The sequence below is a fragment of the Mauremys reevesii genome, linkage group 7 (assembly GCF_016161935.1).
Source record: "Mauremys reevesii isolate NIE-2019 linkage group 7, ASM1616193v1, whole genome shotgun sequence".
Taxonomy (NCBI): Eukaryota; Metazoa; Chordata; order Testudines; family Geoemydidae; genus Mauremys; species Mauremys reevesii.
In genome coordinates, this window is record NC_052629.1 from 97547042 (window position 1) to 97571275 (window position 24234).

General features: G+C 56.5%; 1 protein-coding gene across 1 annotated transcript; it reads left to right on the plus strand.

The window, feature by feature from the left end:
* The first annotated feature begins 3637 nt into the window (after window positions 1-3637).
* CNIH2 (cornichon family AMPA receptor auxiliary protein 2) lies at window positions 3638-23408 on the plus strand. The gene is made up of 6 exons (XM_039481334.1): window positions 3638-3918; window positions 10815-10883; window positions 19690-19737; window positions 20906-21018; window positions 21771-21914; window positions 22153-23408. The coding sequence occupies exons 1-6, from the start codon at window positions 3838-3840 to the stop codon at window positions 22178-22180; spliced, it is 483 nt and encodes a 160-aa protein (XP_039337268.1). The 5' UTR covers window positions 3638-3837; the 3' UTR covers window positions 22181-23408.
* Window positions 23409-24234: the final 826 nt, after the last annotated feature.

A 24234-nucleotide genomic window follows, 5' to 3' on the forward strand; every position in this document is an offset into this window, starting at 1 on the left:
CTGTGATACGGTGCCTGTGGCCCTCAGTCCCTTCTTGCAGCCCAGATAACTCAGCGTTGGGCTCTCCCCCATCTCTGCAAGTGCCCCTCAACCCCAGCTAGGGTGATCAGACAGCAAATGTGAAAAATCGGGACGGGGATGGGGGGTAAGAGGAGCCTATACAAGAAAAAGACCCCAAAATGGGGACTGTCCCTATAAAATCGGGATATCTGGTCACCCTAACCCCAACCCACAGCTCAACCAATGACCTGAGTCCTGACTAGAGCTCCCTGACATCCCAGCCCCAGGCACTCCACTCTGCAGCTCTGCAGTCCCTCAGGGCTCCAGAAGATTGGGAGTGATGAGACCAGGCAGCTGAGAATGGCCAGGCCTGGTGCCATGCAACACAATACACAAATGCGGAGGGGTACATGTGTTGGTGGACATGGCTGGGGCATGGGTGTGTGTACAGGGTACATGTATATATATCAGGGGTAGGCAACCTATGGCACGTGTGCTGAAGGTGTCACGCGAGCTGATTTTCAGCGGCACTCACACTACCTGGGTCCTGGCCACCGGTCCAGGGGGCTCTGCATTTTAATTTAATTTTAAATTAAACTTCTTAAACATTTTTAAAAACGTATTTACTTTACATACAACAATAGTTTAGTTATATGTTATAGACTTATAGAAAGAGACTTTCTAAAAACATTAAAATGTATGACTGGCACGTGAAACCTTAAATTAGAGTGAATAAATGAAGACTCGGCACAGCACTTCTGAAAGGTTGCCGACCCCTGATATATATTGTTGGGACAGAGGAGGTGTATTTGTGAAGATTAGAATAAGGGTGCTTGTGTACGGTTTATTGAGGTGTTTGTGTGTTTCCAAGCACAGTAGTGCTGCTATTCATTTGTCTGGCTATGTGTTAGTGTGCCATGTGTGTGTATAGGGGTGGTTGTGCAGGATGTGTGTGCTTCAAAGGGGTTTGTGTGTTTAGATACAATAGGAGTATTTTCAGTGTGACATTGCAGGTGTATGTGTAGACAGGTGCTTGTGTGCATTTGAGTATGGGGGGAAGTTGTAGGGTGTGTGTGTGCATGTCCACATTCTTAGCTTGTATGTCCAGAAGGGACCGTGTCATCATCTACCCTGATCTCCTACCTAACAGACCAAAGGCTGCCCTGAATCAATTCCTGGCTGAACTACCACAGATCTTTTAGGAAAAACATAAGATCTTGATTTAAAAATTACCAGTCATGGAGAATCCACCACGACCCTGGCAAATTGTTTCAATGGTTACTTCCTCTCACTGGTCAAAATTTGGGCCTTATTTCTAGTCTGAATTTGTCCAGCTTCAACTTCCAGCCCTTGGCTATTGTTAGCGATCTTGTCTATGAGATCAAAGAGCCTGTTATCAAATGTCTGTTTCCCCTGAAGGTATTTACAGACTGGGATCAAGTCGCCTCTTGACCTTTCTTCGTTAAGCTTAATAGACTGAGCTCCCTGAGTCTCTTGCTATACATTTTCCAATCCTTTAATCATTCTCTTGGCTTTTCTCTGAACTCATGCACACTCCTATCCAATGTTTTAACCTCCTTCTTGAGTTGTGGACACCAGAACTGGACACAGGATTCCAGTAATGTTCACAATAGTGCCACATACGGAGGTAATAGAACTTTCCTTCTCCTACTTGAGATTTCCCTGTTCATACATCCTAGGATTGTATTAGTCCTTTCGGCCACAGCATAGCACTGGGAGCTCATGTTCAGCTGATTATTTTCCATGACCCCCAAGTCTTCTTCAGAGTCACTGCTCCCAGAATGGAGGCCCCCATCCTGTCAGCATGGCCTACATTCTGGGTGCCTAGATGTGTAACTTTTTATTTGGACATCTTAAACAGCATATTGTTTGCTGTGCCCGGTTTAGCACTGTGTGTATGTGTGCAGTGTGTGTGTGTGTGTATACAGTGTCTGCAGAGTGTGTATTCAAGTGTACAGCATCTGTAGAGTGTGTGAACAGATCATAGTGAGGTGGTGGGCAGCTGAGGCTGATGTTTCTGTTGTGTAGTTGTGGTTTGAAAAGCTACACAACCTACCATACTCAGCTCCCTCCACAAAGCAGTCCCCCCACCCCACGTCAGTCCCAGTATCCTCCACTCTCTCCCCCTGTCTTCCCACCCCAGTATTGCTAATCCCTCAAGATCCAGCTGGTAATGGTATCCACTCTCAATTCCCCAGCCCCCACCCAGGGATTCCCTCCCCCAATTCCTGCCCCTCCTGGGAACCCAAAACAATTAATTAAATAATGGAGAGAGGATCCTACTGGTGCGTGATGGGGGAGGATGGGCCAAACCCTGACAGCATTGACCAGGGAGACCCCCCCACACTGAATCCCCCCACAGGTGGCACAGGCTCCACCCCACAACCCAGCACAGACACAAACTCCATCTGACACAGACCCTCTAGCAGAGATTCCCCCTCATCATCCACCTGCCCCTGTAGAGAGGCAGGAGGCTGCATGGATGTTTGTGTGTGAACATATATGGAGCCAGGCAATTAAATGTCCTGCCCCCGGTTATGGTTTCTAAAGACAGCCCCTTTGTGCGCATGCACGCTCCCTTTTCTGTCACATTCACACACATAGTCACCCCTCTTTCTCACACTCACCCCTCACGCTCATCTCTCTCACCCCTTCTCTATCTGTCACACACACACCCCCATTCCTGTCTCTATCGCTCACCACCCCTCTTAGGACACACTCTCTCATACACACACTCTTCTCCCCAGCCTCCCCCACCCTTTCTCTCTCTCTCCTCATACCCCATTGTCTCTCTCACACACTCACTCATACACACATTTCTCTCCCAGCCTCTCTCTCACACAGACTCAAACACCCTCCACCCATCTCACACACCTCCTTTGTCTCTGTCTCACACACCCCCACCCCCTCTCACCCAACCTTTGTCTCACACACACTCTCACACCCCCTCTCTCTGTCTCTTGCACACTCACATCCTCCTTGTCTCCCTCACCCCCCCAAACACTCACCATTGTCTCTCTCACACATACACCTTGCTCTGTTTCACACACCATTGTCATCGTCTCTGCCTCACACCCTCTGTGTCACACTCACAGACCTCTCCCTGTCTCACACAGACTATACCTCCATGTCTCACCCATGCACACCACCCATTGTCTCTGTCTTATGCCCTTCCTGTCTCACACTCCTACCCCTTCCTACTCACGCCTATCCATGTCTCACACACTCACCATCTCCCTGTCTCACCCCCTCTGTCTCACACACTCACACCTCTCCCTGTCTCACCCCCCATCTCACCCATACTCACAACCATCCCTCTCTCACACACTCACCCCCTCCCTGTCTCACACCACCTCTCCCTGTCTCACACACTCACCCCCTCCCTGTCTCACACCCCCTCTGTCTGTCTCACACACGACACCTCCGTGTCTCACCCAGGCACACCATCCATTGTCTCTGGCTCACGCCCTCCCTGGCTCACACTCAGAGCCCCTCACCCTCACCCCTCCCTGGCTCACACTCACACCCCTCTCTCTGCCACACTCACACGCGGTTGCGCTTGCGCCCCGGCTCCTCCTCCCGGCTCGTTGCGAGCGGGCCGGGGCTGCCAGTCGCGGCAGAGCCGGTCGAGAACCGGAGCGGGGAGCTGATCGGAACTGAGGCGGGGCCCGGAGCGATGGGGGCCCGGGTTCCCCAGCGCTCCTAGGCGGGCGGGTCCCCCCGATTCCCCACGGCGGCGCCCCGAGCTCATGGGCGGCCGCACGGGCTGAGACCCCCCGCCGGACGGGCTCGGAGGGACCCAGGCGTCCTGGCACCATGGCGTTCACCTTCGCCGCCTTCTGCTACATGCTCACCCTGGTGCTGTGCGCCTCGCTCATCTTCTTCGTCATCTGGCATGTGAGTGCGGGGGGGTGTCGGGATGGGGGTTCGGGGCTGGGGAGGGGTCGGGATGGGGGGATCCGGGCTGTGGGATGGGCGTGCTGGGAGGCTGCGTCCCTGTCAGGCCGCCTCCTCTCCCAGCCAGACCCCCCGGAGATCAGTCACCCCATTCGTTCTGCTCCGTTTCTGGGGTTCGGGCTTGTCTCGCTACTTGCTCCCCCCACCCCCGCGTCTCTCGGTCCCTGCTGACAGGCTGTGCCTGAGTCTCTGCTTAGCGAGAATCATGAATAATTCTGCAATGAAAGAGAGACAGACAATTTCCCTCTGCCCCCCGCCCCCCAACACCCCCAGTTCCCATCGTCAGGCCCCCTTGCTCACCACCCCCCTTGGCCCTGCACCCTGGCAGCCCGGTACCAGTTTGGGGGGTGCTCCCCAGCCCGGGCTGGTGGGAGGCGTTGGGCCGGACCGGGGCTCCTGTCAGTCCGTGTGTGTGTGCGCGATGATGGTGGTGGTGGTGATATGGAGCCGACGTAGCTAGGAAACCCACGGGGGGGCGGGGGTGGATCTGCCTGCGCTGACCCCCAGAACCACCTACCCCCCCTCCGTCGTGGCTCCCCACTGTGTCCCAGCTCCCCCGGGTCTCCCAAACTGCCTCCCATCCCCCTCCCGGCCGGATCTTCCCCAAACATCCCCCTCCGCAGCCCGATCCCTCTCTCCCAACACCCTCCCGTGCAGGATCCCCCCTGTCCCCAGCCAAATCCCCCGTGAATCCCCCTCCGCTGGATCGCTCCCCCCTTTCTTCCAGGGCTGCTGCATATCCCGGGCTCCCCGCGATGTAGCCCCCCTTCTCTCTCAGCCGTAGCTAGGGAACCTGGCGCTGGTTGCCATGGGAACTACATCTGTTTACAAGATGGGCTCTGGGTATCAATAACTGGGTGGTGGGTTTAACTCCTCTGGTTCTGGGAGGGAGGTCTCCCCATCGCTCCCCTTGCTAGCCCTGCACCCCCAGCTCCGCCAGTGCCCCTCAGCCCTGCCTTGCAGCCCCCCTCCTATCCTAGCCTCTGTGCCTCTCAATCCCCACCTGCAGCCCCCTGCTATCCCCACCTGGGCTCCCCCCACACGGACACTGGTCTGGCTTGGCTTTCCACTGCATAGAGACAGCCTGGGCCTGTCTCTCCTGTACCCCAGATCACTGCCTCCTCATCTCTGCCCCCTCCCCATGGGCATCGCAGCACAGCTGTTCCATCCCCCTCCTTGCCCACCCCCCAGCCCCAGAGCACCCAGCTGCTTTGGCACCTGCCCCTGCCATGGGAGGCCTCCAACCACAGCTGTCTGGGGCAATGATCTTTGCAATAGTAGAGGATGAAAATGTGGTTGTGGGTTTTGGGAGTGAGGGGCACCAGCAGGGCTGTGGGGTGGGGGAAGCCCAGGGCTAGGATAGCAGGGGGCTATGGGACAGGAGTGAGGGGCACCAGCAGTGTTTGGGGCATAGGTTGCATTTGAAACAGGGACCATTCCTGCCCCCTGGCTAGAAGGGGCTGTCCTGGCAGCAACGATCCAGGGGAACCTGGGAACTGCCAGCTATTTCCTCCCCTGGTGCTGAAATGCAGCCACCTCTGGGGTGGGGCACAGAGGCTGTTTATACAGCAATCCCTTGCCTGGCACTGAGCTGCAGCTGCCTCTGGGGGTTGTGATAACAGGACAGGGTCACACAATAGTTAAGGACAGGAAGTGAAGCAGAATCCTGTCCGTCTGAAGAGTGCTCTAGGAGGACACAGGAGTAGGGCTGGGTGTGAGCTGCATTTTCCATTTCATGGCAAATTCCACAAATTCAACATTTTTTCTGGAAAAGAAGCAAAATATTTTGAAACTTCCCACAAAAAGAATCGTCCCCCCCCCTCCCCCAGGCATTTGGAGTTAATGGAAGCGTCTGGTTCCCATTTCGACCTTTTTCAACTTTTAATGTTTTTCTATATAGAAATTGATGAATTTTGTTCTGAAAAGTCGTTTCAAAACCAACTGCCAAACCTTTTCATTCCAAAAACGTGCAAACAGGACAGTCGGGTTTGGACAGAAATGGTATTTTTATCAAGAAACAGTCCAAGGAAAAATTGTAGATCCAGTCAGAAGCAAAAGGGAATGTACCAAACAGAATGTGAGCAGAGTCCCTGACATGTAAGGATTTTGTCCTGTCCTGCTCCCTGCAGTACAGCGCCCCCTGCTGAGCATCCTGTCCTGCAACACAGCGCCCCCTGCTGAGCCCCCCGCCGCGCTCCCTGCAGCACAGTGCCCCCTGCTGAGCCCCCTACCCTGCTCCCTGCAGCACAGCGCCCCCTGCTGAGCCTCTGCCCCGCTCCCTGCAGCACAGCACCCCCTGCTGAGCCCTCCGCCCTGCAGCACAGCGCCCCCTGCTGAGCCCCCGCCCTGCTCCTTGCAGCACAGTGCCCCCTGCTGAGCCCCCGCTCCGCTCCCTGCAGCACAGCGCCCCCTGCTGAGCCCCTCATTCTGCCCTGCTCCCCATGGCAGTGGGGTCAGTAATGACTGCGAGGGGGGAGTGCCCCATATTGACCCCCCCCCGCTCTGCTCCCTGCAGTACAGCGCCCCCTATTGAGGGCCACCCTGCAGCACAGTGGTGGAGGTTTTAGGGAGGGATGTGGTGGGGGTTGAGCCCTGGGAGCAGCTATCCCAGACGGCTCTGGGGATGGAGGTATGGGCTGCTCTGGGCCTTGCTGGGCCTTCCTCTAACTCCCCCACCCGGGTCCTTTTTTGTGTGTGTGCTTAATTTGTGCCAGGGCTGAGCCCTGGCTCTTTTAGGTGTGGCAGTTCATAACCCGGCACGCTGGGCTTGCTGCATCAGTTATGAATGTAAAGAAATTGCTTGAGCCCCAGCACCTCCTTCATTACAAATTAAGCACTGGTCACTAGCCCCCGCCCCCCGGCCATTAACGCCCTTCTGTGCACTGCCCCAGGGCCACACACTGGCCCATCCAGCCCAGTATCCCCCAGAGGTGTGCTGAGGGGGAGCTCACTGTGATGCCCCCCCTTCCTTTCTGTGCTGGGGGTCAGGCGTTTGCACTGAACTCCAGCACCCCACAGATCTTTCCTCCCTGAACATGCGGCACATCCCATAATACTTTATGTGCTGAGGGGGGGCCCTGCCCCATTCCCTCATTAGCTCCACTTGAGCCCTTGGGAATCATAGATTCCCCTCCCCCCCCAGCAATGGAGGGTAAACTGAGGCAAGGGGGGTCAAACAGCTTGCACAGTGGTATGCAGGGAATCTGCAGGGGAGCCAGGAACAGAACCCAGGTGTCCTGAGCCCCAGCCCAGGGCCCCCACTCCGCTGACAGTGCCTGGCCCCTGAGGGGGCTTGGCTGCATGGGAGAACCCACATGTATCTGCACATTGCTTTGCTGGGTCTCCTCATCCAAACTTCTAGCAGAAGTGGTTCCCCCAGCCCCGTAAGCTCTCCCCCCCCCCCCGCCAGCAATATGCAGCCCTCTCGCCACCAGGGAGCCCAGGGGCTGAATGGTTCCCCAGACTCGAGACAGAGTGCTGGGGGATCCCTGTGTGGAGGGAGGGGCAGGGGCACTGGAACAATTTATATAGTGGGGGTGCTGAGAGTCATTGAACCAAACTGTAACCCTGGATAGGATGGCAGCCACTTCAAGTCAGGGGGTCTGGCAGCACCCCCAGCATCCCTAGTTCCAGCACCTATGGGAAAGGTGGGGAGCTCTTCCAGCCAGGGTTCCTGTCTCAATAGAAGGAGTGAGCCTGGCTGTCCCCTGATCCTGCCCTTCCCCAGGCTCAGAACCCAGGTGACTGGGATCAGGAGGCCCAGGTAACTGGGGGACCCAGGCAATCAGGGGACACAGGTGACTGAGATTGGGGGACCCAGGTTATTGAGGGACCCAGGTGACTGGGATCGATGGACCCAGGTAATTGAAGGACCCAGGTGACTGGAATCGGGGGACCCAGGTGACTGGGGGACTCAGGCGATCGGGGATTGTGTGCCTGACCCCTCAGAGCAGCAGGGGAAAGTTCCTCCAGTGCACTCCCCCCACCCTGCTGGAAACCATCCCGTTGCCCCAGCGACCGGCTCCCAGGCGGCCAACGGTGGGTGGGTCTTGCACTGGTTTCTCGCCCTCCTGTTCTGGGCAGGTGCTGGGTGTGGGGGAAATGGAGGGGATGGAGTTTGTAGCTGTGCAAAGCCAGTGCATCTCAATCCTGACCCACAGCCCCCCCCCGCTCTGCCACACCTCAATCCCACCCACAGCCCCCCAGCTCTGCCGGTGCCCCTCAATCCCAACCCACAGCCCCCCAGCTCTGCCGATGCCCCTCAATCCCAGCCCACAGCCCCCCAGCTCTGCCAGTGCACCTCAGTCCTGACCCACAGCCCCCCAGCTCTGCCAATGCACCTCAATCCTGACTCATTGTCCCCCAGCTCTGCCACTGCCCCTCAATCCCAACCCGCAGCCCCCAGCTCCGGCAGTGCCCCTCAATCCCAACCCAGAGCCCCCCAGCTCTGCCGGTGCACCTCAATCCTGACCCACAGCCCCCCTGTTCTGCCGGTGCCCCTCAATACTAATCCCCTGCTTTTCCAGCCCTGGGTTTACCTCCTCCCCGCCCACCCAGCACACACTGACCGCTAATCTCCCCCACTGTGCCTGTCACCAATTTATGTTTGTCCCAGCACAAGCTGGAGTGTTGGACCCTGTCTAGGGCCTGGTGTGTGCGGCAAATTTGTAGGGTCTCAGCTTCAGTCTGTGTGGGGCAGGCACCCAGCCCCAGAGAGCAGCAGCTAAAAGGCCCAGCCAGCCACCTTGTTACCCCATCCCTCGCTCCCTGCACCCCCAGCTGGCCTGGCAGGCTGTTCCCAGGGCTCAGGTTATGGGGGGAGGGCGCTGAAGCAGAATCCCTCCCCTGCCAGGCAGAGGAGCCGCGTGTGAGGGTTGCTAAGCAACCCCGACAGGCGCCTGTAGCCTTCCATTGTTGCTTTGACAGATACCAAGTGCAGCTCAGATCTGACTGTGGCTGGAGAGGAGCCCAGGGCTCGGTTAGCAGTGGGCTGTGGGTTGGGATTGGGGGGCACCAGCTGAGCTGTGGGGGTGGGGGAGAGCCCAGGGTTGCATTAGCAGGGGGCTGTGGGTCAGGACTGGGGGCACCAGCAGAGCTGTGGGGGTCAGCGGAGCCCAGGGCTGGGCTAGCAGGGGGATGTGGGTCAGGATTGGGGGCACCGGCAGAGCTGTGGGGGTCAGCGGAGCCCAGGGCTGGGCTAGCAGGGGGATGTGGGTCAGGATTGAAGGACACCAGCAGAGCAGAGCTGTGTGTCTCAGCCCATCGCCTTGGTGAGTCTCTGCTCTGAGAGCCCAGAAACTGGTGACAGGAGTGTCTGCGGCTGGGGCGCAGGTGAGGGAGCCAGGAGGCTCTGGGTGCTGGTTATTGGGCCTGAGTGTGATGGACCTGGCAGGCAAACTCATGGGCGGGGGCTCTGGAAGGGGGAAAGGATTCCCTCAGATACACCTGCTGGAGACCACGGCTGCAGGACTGAGCTCAGTCTAGTGACAGAAAATCTCCATTTGGGGAGGCCGGGAATGGGACATTTCCCCTCTGGGGGTATCGGCTCTGAGCCAGGAAGGGGGCTTGCTATGGGGACCGCCCCCCACTGTCTCACACCGGATCTCTCCCAGCCCCCGGAGGACGGGGAGGCGGTGACTGAGTCACCCCATTTGGCTGGGGCTCTGGGGCTGGCTGTTCCGGAGCCGGCTGTGCTGGCAAGAGCCCAAACAGAGCCATGTGGAGTCGGGGGAGGGAACTGGACCCCAAGGGAAGCTGGGTCCCTCCACATGCTGCTGGGAGCTAACTTCCCTAGTAACACTTGGGGGAGGATAGATCCAGCTCTTCAGGGGACAGATGAGTTCAGGGGGGCTGGGAGCCAGGACTCCACGTTCCATCCCAGCTCTGTCAGGGGAGTAGGGTCTAGTGGTTAGAGCAGGGGGGCTGGGAGCCAGACTCCTGCTCTGATCATTGATAGTTTTATTATTGATATGGAGGTGCAAAGTGGCTGAGACTGATGAATTTCTGTCGGCTTTATCACCTCTGGGGAGTTTATCAAGCAGTGACTGTTAGCAGTAGGGTCCTATTCCTCCCCACCTCCTGTATCCACGAGCCAGCCAGTCCCCTGGCCCTGGGGCTGGACTGGAGCCAGCACCCCATAGAGGGGAAGGAACTATGTCCCATTCTCTGCCCTGGGGCCAGAGAGGAAGGGTGACAGAATGGGGAGCTGAGAAGGTGTGTGTGTGTGTGGGGGGTATCTGGGTAGGTGCCCCAGTGGGTGGGACTGGCAGATGCTCCTCTCTGGCTTCATCAGCCCTCAGTTGGGGTCCCCCTGTACAAATTAGCAGGATGGGGGCTGATCTGCATATGTAAATAAGATTGTGTAGGTTGGGCCAGACACTGCATGGGTGATCAGGTTCTCAGGCAGCCCCACCATGGGCTTGTGTGACCCCCTCTAGCCTGCTTCCCATGGGGGGAGCCCTCCTGGGAGCTCCCTACCCTTCGCTCAATGAATGGGTGAGCCCCCATGGGAATGGGGGGATGGATCCCTGTATAAACAATCCCTGCACCCCACCCCAGAGGCAGCTGCATCTCAGCACTGGGTGCTGACGAAGTGGGTATTCACTCACAAAAGCTCATGCTCCAATACATTTGTGAGTCTATAAGGTGCCACAGGACTCTGTTGCTTTTTACAGATCCAGCCTAACACGGCTACCCCTCTGATACTCAGCACTGGGTGAGAGATCCCTGGATACACTGCCCTCATGTCCCACCCCAGACTCAGCCGTGTCCCAGGGCTGGGCCGGGAGGATCTGTCTCTCTCTGCAGCTGTCTCTGACCCTGCTCTCCCCCCACAGATCATCGCTTTTGACGAGCTGCACACAGACTTCAAGAGTCCCATTGACCAGGGGAACCCGGCGAGGGCAGTAAGTCAATAGATGTGGTGGGAGAGGTGTGTCTGTCTCTGTGTCCGTCTGTGTCTGACCCTCCCCCTGACCCACTGCCACTGCGCTCCCACCCCCACCTCCATGATGTCACCTGTGTCATTCCTATTTTTCTTAAATGTGGTGTCTGCTCAACTGTCCTCTGCCATGCATGAGTGATGGTGGCATGATGGGTGCAGGGCTCCCAGACTCCTGGGTTCTATGCAAGTTCAGGGAAGGGAGGGGAGTCTAATGAGTTAGAGCTGGGGGGGCTGGCAGCCAGGACTCCTGGGTTCTCTGCCGCTGGCTGTGCTGAGCTGAAGTTTGTGTCACTCAAATGTTTTTTCGGAAGGTTTCAAAGTTCCCATCAGCCCCTGGGGCAGGTCCCCCGGGGGTGTCAACACCATTCTGGGGCTGGGATTTCAAAGGGCTTCCACAGCTTGGCACCAACCACCCGCTCCCATCCCCTCATCCCTCTTCCTTTTCCTCCCCAGTACCTCACTCCCTGCTTCTCTCCTCATCACACCCCTGGCCCAACCCCACTGCTTGCTGCTTTTTAATCTCTCTTTGCCTAGTTTGATCCAGCTGCATCAGTGCTGGTGCCCCTCCATCCCAACCCACATCCCCGCTAGCCCTGCCCTGGGCTCCCACTCAGTTCTGCCGATGCCCTGCACTCCTGACCTGCAGCAGCCCTGGGTCCTGTTCCCGCCAAGCTCAGCTGATACTCTTCAGTCCCAGCCCCAACCCCCTGCTATCCCAGCAGCCCCCATTTAGATGGGGGTCAAGGTGTGGGTGGGTTCTGGGGGCTGACTGTGCTCAGGCGCTGGGGTCGAGGAGCTGTAATTAAAGGTGTTGCTGACAGTCACTAATGACTGCCTGACCAGGAGTTGTGGGGGGAGGCAGGGATAGCACCTTGGGGCCTCGAGAGGGGAAGGGGCTTGCCATGGGTCACAGTGAGTCAGTGGCAGACTTGAAGAAAAAAACCCACTCCCACCCCAGATCCAGGGATAAACCCAGGAGTCCTGACTCTCCCTCCTGCTCAACCCCCCATCACCAGCGTTTCTCAACCCTGGGGGGGCGGGACCCAAAATTGCGTCGCAGAATGTTCCAAAGGGTCGCATGACATCTCCTGTCCCATGGGGCTGGCTGGGCTCTCCCTGTTCCAGGCACTGCAATCTCTGGGGTCCCAGCACCACTCAGGTTTGGCCCAGCTGTCCAGATAGGCCAAATCTGAGTGAGTGGTGGCCCTGTAACCCCATGAGCCAGGTCGCAACGCCACCCATCCACATTTGGTCCAATCAGGTGGGCGGGGCCAAACCTGAGCAGTGCTGCAACCCCCAGAGGTTGCAATGCCTGGGACGGAGAGCCAAGCCCAGCCAGCACAGGAGCTGCCGCTATGGGGTGAGTGCCGGGCAGTGCCCTCAGGATCTGACCAAAACCACCCCAAGGCCTCCACCCCCAGACTATTTAGTGAGTCGCCACAGGCCATAAACATTTACAAATGGGTCCTGAGCCCAAAAAGGCTGAGAACCACTGCATTAAACCCCCTCCCCTCCCAGAGCGGGGGATAGAACCCAGGTGTCCCGGTGGGTGGCGAGCCCTGTGTGCTGCCTGCGTGGCAGTTGCAGTAAAGGAGTTGCTGGGAGAGGAATTCAGGTCACACTGAACTGGTTATATTTAGGGAAATGGAGTGGGAGCGATGGCCCCAGCTGCAGCCCCTGGCTTGGGAGGGTGGGGGGTGAGGTTGCTGGGATTGACTCTGGCCAGCCCAGACACAGTGGAGGGGACAGCTGGGTTAGGCAGAGGAATAACTCCTCATAGGGCAGAGTTCTCCATGTCTGTGCAGCCAGAGCCTTGGAGTCAACCACCTCCCCGCTCGCACACAGCATCTGCCTGACTGATGGGGGCAGGACTGGATCAGGGTCATGCAATGAGTAGGGATGAGAAAGGGAAATAGAACCCAGGAGTCTTGGCTCCCAGTCCCCCTGCTCTAATCCTAGACCCACTCTCACCCCAGATTTGGGGATAGAACCCAGCTGTCCTGGTTCCCAGCCTCCCCTTCCCCACTAGATCCCACTCTCACCCAAATTCTATTCATTGACATTTCAGTACTGGAGTAACCTCATTTCATATCTGATACCAGAATCCAGCCCCAACCCCAGTGCAGTCAGGGGTGACTCCGGATATACGCTGTGGGAGCTGACACCAGAATCTGGCCCTGACCTGAGTGCAGTCTGGGGTGACTCCGGATACAACTTGTGGGAGATGACTCCAAAATTTGGTCCTGACCCCAGTGCAGTCAGGGGTGACTTCAGAAACACCCTGTGGGAGATGACACCAGAATCTGGCTCTGACCCCAAGTGCAGTCAGTGGGGGATTTTGGATATACCTTGTGGGAGCTGACACCAGAATCTGGCCCTGATGTCAGTGCAGTCAGGGGTGTCTCTGGATTTATCCCAGGTAACCAACATCAGATTCGCCCACACTCCATCGTAGTCAGATGGTGACTTTGGATTTACTCAGGCTCTCAGCTCAGAATCTGTCCCTAGCCCCATTCCACTTGGTGACTCTGGATCGGTGCTTAATGTGTGCCAGGGCGAAGCCCCAGCACCTCTGGGCTTGGCAGTGCCTAGCCCCAGCACCTCTGGGCTTGCTGCATCTGGTATGAATGTGCGAGCCCCAGCACCTCTTTCATTACAAAGTAAGCACTGCTCTGATTGACCGGGGGAAGCTGAGCTCAGAATCCAGCCCTTATCCCATTGCTGTTGCTGGGTGACTGGATTTACCATGGGGAACTGAGATCTGGGGGCCACTGGGGGCTGGCGGGGATGAGATGGGGGTGAAGGAGGAGGGGAGAAAAGGAGCTGGGGAAATTGATGGGGGTGGGTTCTGGGGGCTGACCTTGCTCAGGCGGGGGGTGGAGGTGTCACAGCGGAGTGAATTTGGGGGTCTGGCTGTGCTCAAGAGGGGGTGAGCAGGTGGGAGGAACTTGCCTTGTGAGTCCTGCTTGTAAGTTTGCCTTTCCTGTTACTGATCCAGCCAGGGTTTGGGCTTCACTGGGTGGCTAAAGGGCAGAGACACTGAGGTTTCAGTCCCCACAGATGAAGCTTGAGTTGCTTCCTGTTCTCTGCAGGGTCAGTGGCAGTGTGGGGACCCAGGGCTGGATAGCAGGGGCTGCGGGTTTGAAGGGCTCTGACAGAGCTGTGTGGGGACCCAGGGCTGGATAGCAGGGGCTGTGGGTTTGAGGGGCTCTGACAGAGCTGTGTGGGGAGCCCAGGGCTGGATAGCAGGGGCTGCGGGTTTGAGGGGCTCTGACAGAGCTGTGTGGGGAGCCCAGGGCTGGATAGCAGGGGCTGCGGGTCTGAAGGGCTCTGACAGAGCTGTGTGGGGACCCAGGGCTGGATAGCAGGGGCTGTGGGTTTGAGGGGCTCTGACAGAGCTGTGTGGGGACCCAGGGCTGGATAGCAGGGGCTGTGGGTTTGAGGGGCTCTGACAGAGCTGTGTGGGGACCCAGGGCTGGATAGCAGGGGCTGCGGGTCTGAAGGGCTCTGACAGAGCTGTGTGGGGACCCAGGGCTGGATAGCAGGGGCTGTGGGTTTGAGGGGCTCTGACAGAGCTGTGTGGGGAGCCCAGGGCTGGATAGCAGGGGCTGTGGGTTTGAGGGGCTCTGACAGAGCTTTGTGGGGACCCAGGGCTGGATAGCAGGGGCTGTGGGTTTGAGGGGCTCTGACAGAGCTTTGTGGGGACCCAGGGCTGGATAGCAGGGGCTGTGGGTTTGAGGGGCTCTGACAGAGCTGTGTGGGGACCCAGGACTGGATAGCAGGGGCTGCGGGTTTGAGGGGCTCTGACAGAGCTGTGTGGGGAGCCCAGGGCTGGATAGCAGGGGCTGCAGGCCAGCACAGGGACACCAGCAGGGTATCCAGGGCTCCAGAGCGGGAATCCTCTCAGGCTGAGTCTCTGCTGGAAAAAGCTGCCATTTGAAGTCCTTGTTGCCCAGTCTCTGAGTTTGATCATGACAATTGGTGTCTTAGGATATGTCTATGCTACAGCCAAACACCTGGGCTGGCTCCTGTCAGTTGGTTCGGGCTCATGGGGCTCCCTCCCTCCTTATGGGGTCCCGGAGCCAGGGGCGGCTCTAGGGATTTTGCTGCCCCAGGCATGGCAGGCAGGCTACCTGCGGAGGGTCCGCTGGTCCCGCGGCTTCGGCGGACCTCCCGCAGGCACCTCCCGTCCTCAGAAGCTGCAGGACCAGCGGACCCTCCGCAGGCACGCCTGTGGGAGGTCCACCGAAGCCGTGGGACCAGCGGATCCTCCGCAGGCATGCCGCCGGAGGCAGCCTGCCTGCCACCCTCGCGGCGCAGGCAGAGTGTCCCCCGCGGCTTGCTGCCCCAAGCACGCGCTTGGCGTGCTGGGGCCTGGAGCCGCCCCTGCCCGGAGCCCAGGCTCCAGCCCCAGCCCATACATTGACCCTGCAGTTGTATAGCCCCTCAGCCTGAGTCTTGCCAGCCTGAGTCAGCTGGCGTGGCCTAGCTATGTCTGTTTTATTGCAGTGTAGACATGCCTTTAAATCCCCAGCTCCCAGAGTCCTGGGATCTTCTGAGAATCGTGGCTTTCATATGTAAAACCCGCAGCAAGTTTCTCTCCCTTGTGGGGAGAAGCTGGGATCTGTGTCCTGGAGGCACCCCGCAGGCACCAAGCCAATAAATACAAGCCCAGTGGCACATGATTTCAAAATCAGTCTCATGGTTTTGGGGCCCCACTCGCCTTGCGGTTCATGCTGAAGAAACTGGAAATGTAAATGGTCCCTTTCCCCTCATGGGAGCACAAGCGGAGCCACGTCTCTTGAGCTCTGTCTACGTAGGGGCTAGTATTTGTGTTTGTAGTTATGCAAGGCTTAATGTCTGGTGTTTATGTGGGGTCTTGTCTGTTTGTGTAGGGCTTAGTCTCACTGTTTATGTAGGATATTACAAGATCCTTGACTTGTGTATTGTACAAGCCTTAACTAAGGGCACACGATGTGTCAGACAATGATGTGAATGGTGGAGCCTGAACCCACTTTACGGCTTGGGAGGAAGGAAGTGGGGCCCCAGAGGCCCTGGGATTTGGGCTCCACCTTCATTTTGGAGTTTCTGCAAACCCCAGCCCTATATAAGGGCAATGAGGTGTCTTTATGGCTACTTGCACCCCACCCCTGACCCCAGCTCCAGCAATACCCCAACACACAACGCTAATTCCCAGAGCAGGTATCCATGTAGATCCTCCCCTCCCCCAACCACTAGACCTCATTCACCTCCCACATCTGAGAATAGAACCCAGGAGTCCTGGCTTCCCTCCTCCCCCACACCCTGCTCTAACCACAAGGTTCCTAGATTATAAAGCCAGAAGGGACAATTGTGATCATCTAGTCTGTCCTCCTGTATAAGCTGTTCCAGTGTCTAATTAAAGCACTGGAGCAGGTTATTTGGGGAGGCAGCTGAACTCCCATCAGTGGAAATTTTTAAGAACAGGTTAGACAAAAACCTGGCAGGGGTAAGCCAGGTTTACTTGGTCCTGCCTCCCGCAGGTGAGTGGCCTAGATGACCGTGTTAGGGCCATTCCAGCCCTACATTGCTATGATTATATAACACAGGGTATAGGACTTCCATGAATTAATCGCTGGTTGCACTAGACTAGAGCAGATCTGTTAGAAAAACATCGCCAGTGATGGCGAATCTGCCACAGCCGTGGAGAAATTGTTCCAACGGTTAATTACCTGCACGATTAAAAATGTAGGTGTCTTATCCCTAGTCTGAATTGGTCCAGCTTCAACTTCCAGCCCTTGGCTTTTGTTAGACCTTCGGCTGCTCTGTTGCAGCTCCATTATCCAATTTCTGTTCCCCACGTAGGTGCTTCTAGCCTGTGATCGTCACCCCTTAGCCTTCTCTTGGTTAAACTAAACAGATCGAGCTCCTGGAATCTCTCACTGTAAGGCATGTTCTTTAAGTCTTTAGTCATTCTCACGGCTCTTCCCTGAGCCCTCCAATTTATCAGCGTCCCTCTTGCATTGTGGGCACCAGGACTGGATGCAGGATTCCAGCAGCGGCCACACCAGCGCCACACATGGAGGTAACAGGACCTCCCTTCTCCTAGTCGAGATTCCCCTGTTTACGCACCCCAGGATCGCATCAGCCCTTTTAGCCACAGCATCACACTTGGGAGCTTGTGTTCAGCTGATCATCTGCCATGATCCCCAAGCCCTGGTCAGAGTTCCCTGTCCTGAAAGCATGGCCTGCGTTCTTTGTTCCCAGAGGTGTATGTTTACATTTGCCCATATTACAACACGCACTGTTTGCTTGTGCCCAGCTTACTCAGGGAGCCAGATCGCTCTGGATCTGTGATCTACCTTCATTATTTATCACTCTCCCAATCTTTGCGTCGTCTGCCAACGTTCCGGGATGATTTGATGTTTTCTTCCAGGTCACTGATAAAAATGTTAACTAGCGTAGGGCCAAGAGCTGACCCTTTGGGACCCCCCTAGAAACACTCCCATTCAGTGACGATTCCCTGTGTACAATCTAGCGCTTAACCAGCTTTACCCCATTTAATGTGTGTCATGTCGGGTTTGGATTGTTCAAGGTTTTGAATCACAATCTCATGCAGCAGCACGTCAAATGCCTTACAAAAGTCTCAATATATTACATCAGCTTTATTACCTTCGTCAACCAAACTTGGAATTTCATCAACAAATATACCAAATTAGTTGGACAGGAGCTATTTTCCATAAACCCACGTTGATTGGCATTAATTATATCACACTCCTATAATTCTTTATGAATTGGGTCCCATCATATCTGCTGCCCCATGTCTTGCCTGGGATTGGTGTCAGGCTGACAAGCCTGTAATTACACTGGTCCATCCTTTGACTCTGTTTAAATATTGGCACAACATTAGTGTTCTCCCAGTCCTCTAGAACAGGGGTTCTCAACCTTTTTCTTTCTGAGCCCCCCCTCCCCGCCCCAATGATATAAAAACTCCACGGATCATCCGTGCCACAACAACTGGTTTTCTGCATATAAAAGCAAGGGCCTGTGTTAGGCGTAGCAAGCAGGGCAATTGCCTGGGGCCCCATGCCACAGGGCCCCTGCAAAGCTAAGTTGCTCAGGCTTTGGCTTCAGCCCCAGGTGGTAGAGATCATGTCCCTGGGCTTCAGCCCCAGGCAGTGGGGCTTTGGCTTTCTCCCCTGGGCCTCAGCGAGTCTAATGCTGGCCCTGCTTGGAGGTCCACCAGAAACCTGCTCGTGCCCCCCCAGGGGGCCTGGACCCCTGGTTGAGAACCTCTGTTCTAGAACTTCCCCAGTGCTCCAAAATGTATTGAAAAATCAACCCTAATGGTCCAGGGAGCACCTCAGTCAGCTCTTTGAACACATTTGGATGCAAGTTATAGGGCCTAGCTGATTAAGAAATGTCTTAACTTTAGTAGATGCTCCGGAATTACTATTGGACTAGAGTGTTTCATCACCATCATCATCATATAATATGAACACATTATCTGGCTTTTTCTCAAATACAGAACACAAATAGTTATTGAATACTTCTGCCATTTCTATTTTATTATTGACAATTTTGCCATTTCCATTTAGTAATGGACCAATGCTGTTTTGTTCTTAATATTCTTGAAAAAAATTCCTTCTCATTGTCCTCAACTCTGCTGGCCAAACATCACTCCTGTGTTCTTTTGCTCCCCTTATTAATTTTCTACAATTCCTAGCTTCTGATTTATATTCATGGCTATTGACTTCCCTTCGCTCCCCTTTCTTTCTTTCTTTCTTTCTTTCTTTCTTTCTCTATCTATCTATCTATCTATCTATCTATCTATCTATCTATCTATCTATCTATCTATCTCGTTCATTTATTGTAATGAACTGCCCTCACTTCATCTCTAAGAGATGTGGGTTCTTTCTTGATTGTGGCTTTTTAGGCGTCTATTAAAATGTTCTTAAACAATTCCTAATTATCATTCACATTTTTCTCATTAAATTCTGCCTCCCAGCTGACTTGGTTTCTTTTAGCTTTCAGCCTTGTGAAGCTAGACCTTTTAAACATAAGTTAATATATTGCTAGTTTTGAGTTTATTCTGTTTATACATAACAAATGTGATCAAGTCATGATCGCTTGCACCTAAGCAATAAAATTTTTTTAGTTCTGTGCTCAATTCCTCTTAATCTTTCCAGATGAGGTCTAATATAGAATTCCTTCATGTTGGATGCAACACTCTGAGCTAGGAAATTGTCATTTATAATTGCAATCTATAATATATAGAAATTCCAAAGACGTTTTAGCACTGACAGCAGGAGGCCTCCAGCGTAAGTCACTCAGATTGAAGCCCCCATGATCCCACTGTTTATTCCCCCTCTACTCATTAAAAACAGGTGTGGAAGGAGCCAGGCATCCTGTTCCCTAGTAGATTTGGTGGCATGTAGAAGACACCATCTAGTAACCAATCTATTGCTTTCTCTGTTAGGACATTGATCCATAAGCATTGTAGATCATTTGCTTCTGAGCTGTCGATGACTCAGACACACATAATGCCATATTTGACACACCCCTTGCCTTTTTGCCCACTTGAGCCTTCCTAAATAGGTTATAACCATCGATTTTTAACATTCCAACCTGACTCCCATCCCAGAGCCAGGTATAGAACTCAGGAGTCCTGACTCCCAGCCCCTCCCACCAGGCTTGAACACCCCTCTCTGTTCCTGCCTCCCCCGCTTCTCTCAGCCCTCCCCTGTGCCAGCTCTCAATCTAATTCCCTGTTTCTTTCCCCCCTGCAGCGAGAGCGATTGAAAAACATTGAGCGGATTTGCTGCCTCCTGAGAAAGGTGCGTCCGTGTGTCCCTATCCCTGCCTCACCTGTCTGTGTGTCCCCCCCACCGTCCATGTGGCCCCATCTCTGCCCCTTATGTCTTAGCTCTTCCAGTCTCCAAAACAGTGAATGACTAGTTCTTGAACCCCCAGCCTGGGAGCAACTGACAGTGCCTGAACCCTCCATCCCCCTCAACTCCTGCACCTCGCTGAACATCTGCACCTCCTCCCTATAGCCTCCTCACCTCTCCCCACTGCATCTTGAACCCCCAAGCTCCAGCACTCCTCCCCTTCCTGGGCTTCCTGAACTTCCTCCCCACTGCCCCCCCACCTCTTCCCACAGCCTCCTGAACCCCCAAACCCTTTCCCATCTCCTGCCCCTCCTAGGCTCCCTGGACTTCAGCCACACAACCCCCCCCACTTCTCCCAGAGCCTTCTGAACTCCCAACCCCCTCAGCTCCCTGCATCTCCTCCCCACAACCTCGTCTGCTCACACCCCCTCCCTCCTAAGCTCCCTGCACCGCCTCCCTGAAGCCCCCAACACCTCTCTCCACAGCCTTCTGAGCCCCCAACCCCCCTTGCACCTCCTCCTCCTAGGCTCCTAGCATCTTCTCCCCACAGCCCCCTGAACCCTCACCCATCCCCCAGCCAGCCAGCCAGCCAGCCAGTCCCCACCTGCCTTAGGGCCAGATCAGAGCTGCCCCCAGCAAAGGCCCCATATCCTATTCCCTGCTACCCTGAGCCAGCCAGTTCCCCTGCCCTGGGGCCGGATGGGAGCTAGTGCCCCTGGGGAGGTGCTGTGTTGCTTGTGTCAGTTTCCCCGTTGTGTGTTGTTCTGCGTTCCCGTTTGAGAATATGCCCCCCACAGCCCCATGTATTATTTATACCTGGCTGCTGGCAGGACAGGACATGGCCACATCAAAGCCGCAGAATACTAATGGGGTGCCTGTGGGGAGCACAGTGTGCTGAGGTGGCATCCACCCGCCACTGGCACTGGGAGCCAGGTAGGGTTGCCAATTTTGGTTGGACGTATTCCTGGAGGTTTCCTCACATGACATAATCTTTAATTACAGATTAATGTTAAATTCCTGGAGTCTCCAGGACAATCCTGGAGGGTTGACAACCCTAGAGCCAGGACTCCTGGGTTCTATTTCCCCACTGACCAGGGCCTGCTCTCCCTTCCAGCTCGTGGTTCCTGAATACTCCATCCATGGGCTCTTCTGCCTCATGTTCCTGTGTGCAGCCGAGTGGGTCACCCTGGGCCTCAACATCCCTCTGCTCTTTTACCACCTCTGGAGGTGAGTGGGGTCTGCACCCTGGGAGTCAGCCCTCCTCGAGAGGACAGCTTGTGCGGGGAGGGGAGTGCAGCCTCTGGGGGAAGTGGGTTGGGATTGAAAGACATGGGGCAGGGGTACCCAGGGCTGGGCTAGCAGGGGGACTGGGAGAGCCATGGGCGCGGCTGGGCTAGGAGGGGGACTGGCAGAGCCGTGGGTGCGGCTGGGCTAGCAGGGGGACCGGCAGAGCCGTGAGCGCGGCTGGGCTAGGAGGGGGACCGGCAGAGCAGGGGGATTGGCAGAGCTGTGGGCGTGGCTGGGCTAGGAGGGGGGGGTCTTTCCTAAGTACTACAGGAGCCCCTTGCACGAGGGGTTTGGGAGGACAAAGACGCTGTCTTAGCCCCGGCTCTAGGATTTCCGCCGCCCCAAGCCTGCGGGAGGTCCGCCGGAGCCGCCTGCCGCCCTCCCGCTGGGACGCTGCCCCAAGTGCGCGCTTGGCACGCTGGGGTCTGGAGCCGGCCCTGGGCAGAGCAGGGGAACCGGCAGAGCTGTGGGCGTGGCTGGGCTAGGAGCGGGACCGGCAGAGCAGGGGGACCGGCAGAGCAGTGGGTGCGGCTGGGCTAGGAGGGGGACCGGCAGAGCAGGGGGATTGGCAGAGCTGTGGGCGTGGCTGGGCTAGGAGGGGGGGGTCTTTCCTAAGTACTACAGGAGCCCCTTGCACGAGGGGTTTGGGAGGACAAAGACGCTGTCTTAGCCCCGGCCTCGTTGTCCCCCAGGTATTTCCACCGCCCGGCAGACGGGTCTGAGGTGATGTACGATGCCGTCTCCATCATGAACGCCGACATCCTCAACTACTGCCAGAAGGAGTCGTGGTGCAAACTAGCCTTCTATCTGTTGTCCTTCTTCTACTACTTGTACAGGTAGCGCCCCAGCACGGCCTCTGGGGAATCCTCTCCGGGGGCTGAGAGGCAGCCTCCTCTGGGGTGGGGCATGGGGAGGTTATACAGGGCTCCCTCACCCCATACTGAGGTACAGCTGTCTCTGGGGTGGGGTGCAGGTCTGTGTGCCTGGCGCTGAGACGCTGTTCCCCTCGCTCCTGACCTGCAGCTTCGTTATGCTGCAGCATTTGAGGGTGTCTCTTTCTCTTTCTCTCCCCAGTATGGTTTATACTTTGGTGAGTTTCTAAGAGGACTGAGTGGGGGACCCCACAATTATCTCAGTGGCTGCTCCCGGACTCCTGGGTTCACCCCCAACCAGCTGTTTCTAGGAGAGCGCAAGAGATGCTGGGAACACAGGGGGGGCCCTGAAACTCCAACACCCCCATGGATTTGAGGCTCTGCCCCATCGCTGGACGACTCGCAGGATCAGACGTTGGGCCTTTCCGTATTAGGGCCACCCCACGTTTTGAGTGACTCACTAAACCCTGCTGCCCCACATTTCTGCAGCGCCCGTGAGGCAGGGGCACATCTCCTCCCAGATGTACCCTCCCTACCTGTGAGATGGGGGCCAGGGCAGGAGCGACCCCTCTCCCCACTGCAGCTGGGCCACTCCCCATTGTGAGCCTGTCTGTTGGGGGGCAGGGAGAGGGATGGGGCCCCCTGCCCCACTGTTAAACCCATTTTAGGGTGCAGGGGAGCTGGGTACTGGGCACCCCTCACCTGCAGTGACATTATAATGCGGGGGTAGGGGTTCAGGGCTGATGTCCCCAACACAAGACCGGGGGGTTATTCTGTTGGACATATTTACGTCTAATCCAGGAGGTGTAACCCACAACCTATGGAGCACAGCCTCTGCCCCCCCCCCCCAGGGCAGGCCCAAACCCCACACATGCCAGGGCAAGGCAGGGTATTTCTGTGTGTTTGTAGTGTTGCATTTGTTACCAGGAGTTATTGTCTGGCGTGGGGGCTGGGGGGCCCAGGGGGTGCTTAACTAGACCCCGGGGAGAAGAGGATCAAGGCTGAACCATTACACCCCCACCAGGTCACCCCCTCCCCTTGCAAATGTCAGGGCCCCTCCAACACTGCCTCCTCATTACCAAGTTGGGGGAAGATTTTGGGGTGCACTCAAATTTGGGCTTTGAGTCCAGAAAACTGGGATGGGGGTCCCTGTGTCGGGGTGACCTGTTATCTTGCATGGGGAGTCCCTGTGCAGAGCACCCTGTTGTCCCACATGGGGAGCTGTTCTGGGCTCAGTGCCGGTGGTGCTGGGGAGGAAACCCCTGGTCTTAGAGGGAGGGGATTCCATGCCCTCCACCTCCACCTGGGGTCAGACCCATACAGAAAGGGACCCTGGTGCCAGAGCTGTCTTCAGGTATGTGTGCGCGTGTGGGAAATCGCTTCCCCTTGGTCCCCCTCTTCCCCCCCTCACAGGGCATTTGTGTATAAAAGAAACATTGGATAAACAATCCTCAACTTTGTGGCTAAATAAAAACTTGCAAAAAAAAAAAAAAAAGCGCCCTATTGACCTCCTGGTGTCTGTAAGTGGGCCATGGGCCGTCAGGGAGCGCTGGCTCCAATCCGGCCACAAGGTGGAGCGGGGGAGGCGCTTTCCACTCTAGGGGGCACCAGCTCCAATCCAGTCCCCTGCCACAGCGCTTCATTGGCCCCTCCACAGCCACAGGCAGGGGCGGCTCTAGCCATTTCACCGCCCCAAGCACGGCGGCACGCCGCAGGGGGGGGAGGGGGGGGTTTTGCCGGTCACCGGTCCCGCGGCTCTGGTGGACGTCCCGCAGGCGTGCCTGTGGATGCTCCACCGGAGCCACGGGACCAGCAGACCATCCGCAGGCACGCCTGCGGGAGGTCCACCGGAGCCGCCTGCCGCCCTCCCGGCGACCGGCAGAGCGCCCCCCCTCCCCCCGCGGCGTGCCGCCCCAAGCACGTGCTTGGCGTGCTGGGGTCTGGAGCCGCCCCTGGCCACAGGAGAGGGGCTGAGCAGGCCCCCGACTAGCTGCTTCCCAAGAGGCTGGGGGCAGGGGCGGGAGGGGCGTGCTTGGGCACTGCTGCTGTGGAGGACAGTGAGGTGCTGGGCAGCCTGTCCCCCACCAATCCTGGCCTCCTGGGACAGGTCTATGGTCCCAGCCCCCAGGGCACTGGGGAGCTGTTTTGCACTGCAACAGCCCAAAGGCCTTCCAGAGGTACCAATATTGTGGTTCAAAACTAAGGGCCTCTTTGCGTAGCCCTTCCCCCCTCCCCCTCCACCCCCCCCCCCGATATTGTTATTATTTGATTTGGCAACATGTAG

Bases quoted from the DNA above. Each gene is read 5' to 3' on its own strand.
- CNIH2 (XM_039481334.1), top strand. From the start codon at position 3,838: ATGGCGTTCACCTTCGCCGCCTTCTGCTACATGCTCACCCTGGTGCTG. The intron at 10,884-19,689 runs GTAAGTCAATAG...TCCCCCCTGCAG, and splicing joins AGGGGAACCCGGCGAGGGCA to CGAGAGCGATTGAAAAACAT. The intron at 19,738-20,905 runs GTGCGTCCGTGT...TCTCCCTTCCAG, and splicing joins TTTGCTGCCTCCTGAGAAAG to CTCGTGGTTCCTGAATACTC.